The following is a 9,051-nucleotide window of genomic DNA, read 5'->3' on the forward strand; positions in this document are numbered from 1 at the left end:
TTTGAACATTAAAGCATGTCAACATATTCTGTTACACCAAATACACAAAATAATGATCTTTAAAATAGCATTATATGCATAGCCGCGGGATCGTATTTTGAGCAGGGGGAGCTGAGAAATAAAACTATGATCCAAAAGCGCACCTTTTGTTAATAAAAGTTTAATTTCTTCGTTTAATATAAGCGAGTTTGTCTTTATTGTTGCTGTTTTCATTAAAAATAAATAAATAAATAAAACAATGAACCACAAACTAAGCATTTGTTTTAAAAGAGGGAAAAGACCTTATTTATTTGGGTTAGCTACAACGCATTTTTCGTCTTATGTACTATTTTATGGCTGATGTGTTTTAATTGATAGGCTAATAATGAACCACAAACTACGATCGTTTAAAAAAAAAGGGGAAATCCAAAGACCGTTTATTTATTTGTGTTACAAAGCGGGTAAAACCTATTTTCCTTATTCATATTGTTAATAAAAGTTCAAAGTTTAATATAAGTAAATTTGTCATCGTACTGTTTTATTGTATAGCCTTTTGTATTGTCATTAATAATAATAATGAGCCACAAACTAAGCATTCGTTTGAAGTAAGGGGAAAATCCAAAAACCTTTTATTTATTTGTGCTAGGCAACGTCAGTTTTCGTTCTGTTCATAAAAAAAAAATAGGTTTAATAAGTGACTTTGTAGGCTACTATTGCTGATGTTGAGTGTGAAAAAAAATCATTAACAGTAATATTGAATCAACCTTAAGCATTAATTTTGTTCCAAGAATATGAAAGATCTAACGTTAAATATCAAAATAAGCGCTGTAGAAGCGAGAATGCGAGATTGTTATTATTATTGGTTGCTGCTGAGGTAATAGACTGTTAAACGTATTCTCCAGCGTCTCCTCGTTCCTCGTGTGTGTGCAACGTGACAGTAGTATTGCTGTGTGTGGGATTTTTTTTTTATTAAGAGTAATACTGAATCAACCTTAAGCATTAATTTTGTTCCAAGAATAGGTCTAACGTTAAATATCAAAATAAGCGCTGCAGAAGCGAGAATGTGAGATTGTTATTATTATTGGTTGCTGCTGAGGTAACAGACACTCTCGCTCTTTCTCTGTTGTATCTTCGCAATGGCTGAAGAAAGGGTCGCTAATTCTTGATTTGGGTCTGGCACAGACATGTTACAGCTAATATGATCAATAAGTCATGGCAACAAACGACTTCCTAAGTCAGTTTAAGTTGAAACGACTTTCACAATCAATTTGATTCAACTTAATTCATGTTTTACTGTTGCTTATTGTCACTGTAGGCTTAGGCTATTTTTTTTTCTATGAATTTGAATGAATATACAAATTAATCAAATTAGTTTTATTTATTTTTTGTTACAAAATGTTCATTTATTTATTTTTAACACCGCACCCCCAGTCCCCCCATTTTTTCTTGGGCTACACGCCAGGGGGTGCTGCAGCACCCTCAGCACCCCTACTTCCCGCGGTAATGATCATATGACCCCTTTAAGCTAATCAGTAGTCCATATGATACTTCATACCATGCTTTGTGTGAGGAACAGAGTGAAATCTAGGATTTTACACACTGAAAATCTTTCCCTCCACCACGGACTTAGGATCTCATAATTATCTCGTTCTTTTGGCTATTTATCTCAATTATGACTTATAGCGTCTCATAATTATGACAATATCTCACGATTATGTTTAGCTTTTTATAATTATGACTAATATTTAATGATTTAGACTTTTTATTTTGTTCCTTCAACTATTTAGCTCATAATTATGACAGTATCTCATGATTTCAACTTTTTTAAATGACATACACCTTTTTTATAGTTATGACTTAGTATCTCACGATTTCAGCTATTTATCTTGTTCTTTCAATTATTTATCTCATACTTATGGCTTATTATCTCAAATATGACAGTATCTCATGATTTCAACTTTTTATAACTAAAAGTAACTTTCCTGTAATTGTAACTTTTTATCTTGTTCCAGTATCTCATGATTGACTTTTATGTTTTGTTTTTTAATTTCAACTAAAAATCCTTCCCTCCAGCAGAGCTCTTAAATCTCATTTGTGCTGGTGTTAGACCAATGCTTTGTTAGGTCAATGACATTATCCTGGCACAATGAATGAATAAGTTCTTGAATTTGACACCGTTATGGTGCTCGTGTGTCGTTTTTGGTGTTTGTCGGCCCAGTTCACTTTCTCTGTATGTAACCGAGCAGTGTGAACGCCTCCTTTGTGATCGGCAGGAGGAAGTCACACGCGTCTGATGACGGCTCTCTGTGTGTCTCGTACCTCAAACCGAGGCCAGTTCATGGTCATGCCGGGCCCGTGGTTGGAGCAGAACCACCGGAGGTCTTCCAGTGTGTGATAGACGGTCGAGTACCTGAAGGAGAGACACGTTTAACACGCCGCCGCATGTGTGAGAATATCAACTATCAGACCATCACAGCTGGAGGGTTTGCATGAGAAGAGTGACTCATGCATGCTGGTCTCTGAACAACAACAGCGCTCCTGTGCGTCTCTATGCAAATGATGACAAGCCGCCCTTCGGCCTTATGCACAGGCATAGATACACAGATGACATGATGACAGCGGTCATGTGCTCACTTGTGATTGGAGGAGAGGTCGAGGTGCTGCTTGACGCCCAGCAGCAGCTCTCTGAAGAAGCGCAGTCTCTTGTCCTCAAAGTGCTGCCACTGTTCGAACACCTCATCATTACAGTGAGCTAAACATACTACAGCAACATGCACTCATACTGTATCACAGAACACCAGTGGGGTTGTGGGTAATATCAGCCCCTAAGAGCATGCATGCATGGATGGATGGACACCTTGCAGATGTTTCTGGGCCACACCAATCTCGCACACTTGAGAGAACAGATAAAATGCAAATTTACACTCCTCAAAGTCCTCAAAAGCATAACCACGCGCATCTTCGTTCTCATGACTGCACTGACAGGTGTAATGGTCATTTATTATTCAGGATTATTATTTATCTGCATACACATTTTAGCCAAAGAGACTCAAATATTCGAAGAATCAGAGGTAGAAGTTTTAGCATTTTTACTAAGGAATCAGAAGTAGAATAATACCTTTTATTATTAAAAAAGAACAATTTGTTTTTTTCAAATGTAACACAATCCAACAAACTGAGTGTATGCTCTGTGGGTGACGTACTAAACAGTCTCTTGTGCAAATAAGCTGAACACACCCATATTTAATGAAGGCTTTTGCTAACTGTACCACACGCTTCCTGACAGTGTTAAGCCCGTGTTTGCTGACTGTGTGGAGTTGTTGTGCTCATACCTCCTTGAGTTTCTTGGCCCAGGGTTTCAGTGACTTGCGAAAGCCATCTTCTGCTTCTTTGGTCTCCTTGAAGCCACCAATCATCTGTTTGTGGTAAGCGTCCTTCTACCAGTTCTTGGCTTTCTCCAGGTCCTCTCCCATCAGTGCAGGCTTCACCTCCATGTGCAGGTCGCTCACCTTCTTGGCCTCGGTCATCAGAGCGAACCACGCTCGCTCCACCGTCCCGTACTGAGGCCCTAGAGGGGACGACACAGACAAGACCTTTATTCAGATGTTCAGATCTAACGATACGCCTGCCTTTGTGCTGCTTCATCCAGATGTTGTCCTGTTCGCTCCTAATAAACTGATCTGAGACTCAAGAACATATCTGGGTCACAAGCACTTTTCAAAAACAACACGGACAGATGCTAGTTCCCCAGGAGTACTGCAGGGCTCTGTCCTGGGCCCACTGATATTCTCATTGTGGGCGGTCTTGCAGGCTCATAGCCTGCTGTACACACTCCCAGACGGACCAGCTGTGGATGACCTAACCTCAAGTGAGCAAAACTACCTGGAGGAAGAGGAGAACCTGACACACTGGGAACAGGAAACGAATGTTAGCCAAATCTGATCCTGGAGGGCCATATTCCTGCAGAGTTCAGCTCCAGCCCTAATCAAACACACCTAGCCAGCTAATAAAGGTCTTCAGACTCACTAGAAACTTCCAGACGGGTGTGTCGGAGCTTGTTGGAAATGACATACACAGGGTGTTGGTCCTGCTCTAATTTTGTATGTATTCCCTGGCTTGGGTCTGTTTTTGACTCTCTGGAAGCTTTTAGGAATGAAGCATTTCACTTTCACTACTGATAAACTGTTTATGGCCTAACCATTAAAACATCATCATGTGGTATTGATTTAAACATTGATTTGAAATATATATTAAAAATACATAACTAAAAGGTTTGCCTGTGATGTAAGCTTGAGAAAGCCTGACCAGAGAGTTTAAAGTAGTTTGAAGTGTGAGCAGAATAGTGTAATGTAAGGTAGGAAGGTAGGCGTTACAATAACACAGAGCTAGCAGAGAAACACGCGCAGACGAGCGCTACGCACCTCCCAGAAGCTGTCACTGGAGACGTCCACCAGAGAGTAGGTCAAGTCTGACATGCTGAAACACAACAACAACATGTTCACAAGAGATTTCCATTCAGATAAATGCTGCTCTTTTGAACTTTCACACACACACACACACACACACACACACACACACACACTCACACACACACGTCAACTCCAACAGGGGTCCCTGGCTAAACGTTTTAATTTTAGCATCTTTTCTGGTGAAAGAAATATCTGAATGAAGAAGAAAGCCAAAATAATAAATGTCATGGATGTATGTTTACAGAGTAATCCACTCTTTTGTAGAGGAGCGTCAAAATGACAATTTTGCCCTGAGATTCAGAGCCAGATTACAGCGGTGTGCAAATGACTCCAGAGAGATCCTGTTATTTTCACACGGAGAGTCTGTCAGTGAAATCTGGTGACTTCTGCAATCTCTCTTGCTGTATATGTGCCAGTGGTGACACTTCTTCTGCTTTTTCCTGATGTTCATGTGACTCTAATTACAGAAATCCTAAAGATATCTTAATATGCTTTTAGATTTGGGTTCTTGAACGTTTCTTTTGGCATCTTCACTTTTAAGGCCCTGTATGGTTTAATTCCAGTGCATTAGAAAAACAGAACATCATTTAGTGTTACTTAGTCACATCTAGAGAGAGAATCACAAGCTATTCCACAAATCTGTTTTTAATTCTGGCTCCACTTAAAGAGTCAACTAGTGATTCTTCTTCTTCAGGGCATATTCACTAAAATGATCCGCCTCTACAGCGGTCGTGTTCGGATCAGTGAAAACATCTGATCAGCTGAAAACTGCTTCAGGACGATCAGCCCGGTGTGTGTGAGAGAAAGCACTGAAACTCTGCTCAGGAGAGAAAACATGAACAGAGTTTCAGTTCAGCTGAACAGGAGCGCTGCAAACATGCGACGACACTCTTTCCAGGGGAGTGATGGAAATTCCTGCCATTCTTCCCGCAGCACTCCTGAGCCACCGTAAGCCGCTTTAACACACACAGAGAGCAAACTCACAGTTTCCCTGACTGAAGAACTCCAGCAATATTACATACTCAAGAGTTCTCAGTGTGAAAGCAGAACAGGGAAACTTCTGCATGGCAGCGTTCTTAAAGGGCCAGACGCGTTTCTCCGCCGATATCACACTCTCTGATCTGCACTGATGTGACGACACCACACCAATATGAAACGCTGGAAACATTCACTGTTTAAACACGGCACTCCTTCACCAGCTTCACAGGCCTGCAGGAGCTACAGTGAGTGACCGAGCACTGCTCAGCCGACGCTTCACTAAACCACGTGAAGACAACACGAACCAACAAGAAGCATCAGTGGGTCTGATCCATGACTGTGTTCAAACAGGTCCTCTGAAGACCCTGACCAACGTCATTATTTCCTGATTTCCAGGAGCTTCTGCAGCGACGCTCACTCAGCAGCACCTGATCCAGAATGGCAGCCGGATCCAGTGCACTGATTGGTCAACAGAGTTGGCTGCCTGAATCTGATTGGTCAGCTGATGAGGTCAGTGACTGAGAGCACTGCATAATCTTACACACACACACACTACAGCGGTGACACGCGTGATTAACCCCTGTGAACGCGGAGGATGCCCATGAACACAGCCCACGCATGTGAGCTATCATGACCTCCAAACACACTAAAAAAGTTTTCTATTAAAAACACATTCAAAATTATGGACGCACTAGCATAACCTCCTAACAGCACAGAAAGGGTTAAACCATGCTGTTCGGCCGGTGAATAACGGCACACGCACCAGTACACGGACTGATCTCAGTCCTCTCAGCGCTGGAGTTTGTCACACTGAAATAACATCCTCCTTGAGCAGTTTGGAAAAATACACAGGACCATGATTCTCAGCTGCAAGACCAAAGTCAAGCGGTGCGACCAACGTGACACAGACAGGAAATGATGTCAGCGCGTGTCGACTGGTCAGTAAGCCTCTCTCTATATACTATCATTTTAAAGTTACAATTTACATTTTTATTAGTTTTTGTTTTGTTTAAATAATTATGTCATGTAGTTTTCATTCAATTTTATTTATTACTTCTACTTCAGTTTTAGTTACTTTGTACTTCAACTAAATGAAAATGAGAAATGTAGCAGAAATAAAATAAGTTTAAGCTTTTTTATATTAGTTTATTTTGTTTTTAACCTTGCAATTTTCACATTTCAGTTCTTCAGTATAACTTTAGTTTTTATTTTTGTATTTTAGCGATGCTAAATTCAATGTGCAAACTGATGTGATTTAATCATTCAGTGGTGATACATTTTCTAGAGCTGTAAAATATTATTATAAAATTTGAAACTTATAACTCAACTCCTAAAAACTACAACATGAGGTCTTTATTTCATTACGAAAATGTACTTTAGTTTAAGTTTTTTTTCCCCCAATTCTCTCTGTAACTTTAAAGGGGTCCTATTGTGCTCTTTTACAAAGTCTTGATTTTGTTTTGGGGGTGTACTAGAACATGCTCTCATGCTAGGTTGTTCAAATAACACATTATTTTCCACATATTTTACATTATTACAACACCTCTCTCCCCAGTCTGGCATGAACGGCTCGAATAGTTCCTGTATCAAATGAAGGCCCGTCTTCTGAAATACGAAATGTGCTGTGATTGGTTAGCTGGGCCAGTGTGTGTTGTGCGATTTAAACCCGGATGATTGTAACCACTCTAAGTTCGTCTGCCTTCACTAGCGTGTCTCCGACATAGTGATAATACTCGTTACCTTCTCTAGTGCAGGTCAACCAGGTCTCGTCCCATTCGTCCATATTTGTGATATCACAAATCCCGGAAAATATGCGTTGTAGTCCAAACGAGTCGTTCGTTGCAGTTTTTGAAAAGTGATTTCTGTTAAATAAAATATCATCTTTTGAATTGGACTTTGAGCTTTGTAACTTTGCAGATCTTTTTTATGCTCAAACAGCAACATTACAGACTAACTAAAGTTGAAAAAGTGAAAAAGCATAATAGGACCTAATTTATTTCAACGGAGCTGCTTCTGTTTACAACAGTGAGCACAAGCTAGATTAAAATGATTATTACGTTTTTGAATATGGATATTTTTCTTACAAAAACGCATCGATTCGCTACAGAAGGCCTTTGTTCACCCCCCGGAGCCGTGTGAGACACTTCTTTTTATGGATGGGTGCTTTTTATTTAACTTCTTTTGAACTGAAGCACTGCAACACCCGCTGAGTGCCATGAAACAGCTTGAAAGATCAAAGACCATTTTTAATATAACTCCGACTGGATTTGTCTGAAAGAAGAAAGTCATACACACCTAGGATGCCTTGAGGGTGAGACTATTTATGGACTAATTTTCATTTTTGGGTTAACTAACCCTTTAACTGTTTTAATTCATTTTAAATAATTTTTTAATTATTAAAATTCTTTGCTTTTATTTTTTGTGATTGTTTTAATTCCTTTTTATGTAAAGCACTTTGAACTATCATTGAATATGAAATGTGCTGTGTAGATAAACTTACCTTGCCTTGCCTTTACAAAACTGTTAAAATTAAGTTCAAAACCCAACATAATACAAAAATGAATAAGGCTTTTTTACAGTAATACCATGTTGAAATATATTCTGAATTTAAAAAATGAAACGCTATCAAAACAGCTTAAGCAGAACAACTAGTTAGTCTTTCAATTACATAACCATCAATACAAAAGAAAACCAATTAGGAATAATGTTGAACTGTAATGTAAACATGGACTATGTAACATTTACTGCAGTGAATTCTAACTGCAATTTTACGAAAGCAAACATTGTATAATGCTGCCTGCTAGTGTTTTTTAGGTTGTTTTATAAGTGATAAAGTGTGTTTGTTGGGTGAAAACCTTTGCTTGTGTTATGAAGATAGAGTTGATTTGAAACATGTATGAAGTATTTTGGTATTTTCTGTGCATTTTGAATGTGAAATGAACTGCTCTGGCAAGATTAAAGTTGGTTAGGAGAACTGTGTGAAGAGTTTTGAAAAAGTGAGCAAAGTATTGAGAAATGTGTCCTAGCATTTAAAAAAAAAAAATACTGTAACTATGCAGAGAAAGAGGGGATCAGAAGAAATATAGAAACTAAGAAACACTCAAGTTAATGTTTGTGAAAGAAGCTTTTTTAACTGAAAGGTAATTCTGATAATAATAATGCAAACAGTAACACATCGTCACTAAGCAGGACACACACATATATGAGGATTTATTACACATTTATTCTCATGTTAATTCACTGACAGTATTTCAGCTGCAGTATTCATTTCATGAAGAGACTCTATAACATCTGTCAGTGATTCATCATGCAGCTGCATTATGTGTGGAATCTCATCTATTCTGATTCATCAACACAGTTTCACTGATGATCCAGTAGCAAACCCAAACCCAGGATAGAGCGTCTGAGTGAATGTGGTCTGGACTGTGTGGATGAGGCTCATTGTGTCAGAGACGCTATAGAAGGACAGAATTCCCACACTGTGATCCACATACACTCCTATTCTAGAGGATCTGGAGGACACAGGGAGCTCAGTCTTTATGTTATTGTGCCTGAATATGTAACTGGAGGAAGAGCAGAACAAACTCCAACACTGATTATTAAATCCAAAAAATTGCTTCCTGCT

The 9,051-nt window shown here is 39.1% G+C and overlaps 1 protein-coding gene across 1 annotated transcript in view; it reads right to left on the reverse strand.

Annotated features, from left to right (window-relative positions):
- Window positions 1-8,924: 8,924 nt before the first annotated feature.
- Window positions 8,925-9,051, reverse strand: part of LOC107685895 (stonustoxin subunit beta-like) — a 7,282-nt gene continuing 7,155 nt past the window's right edge. The window contains exon 4 of the mRNA XM_016482628.1: window positions 8,925-8,938. Coding sequence (XP_016338114.1) covers window positions 8,925-8,938 — 14 coding nt within the window. The remainder of the gene's footprint in view (window positions 8,939-9,051) is intronic.

This window comes from Sinocyclocheilus anshuiensis, unplaced genomic scaffold (genome assembly GCF_001515605.1).
Source record: "Sinocyclocheilus anshuiensis isolate Anshui unplaced genomic scaffold, SAMN03320099.WGS_v1.1 scaffold1074, whole genome shotgun sequence".
Classification (NCBI taxonomy): Eukaryota; Metazoa; Chordata; class Actinopteri; order Cypriniformes; family Cyprinidae; genus Sinocyclocheilus; species Sinocyclocheilus anshuiensis.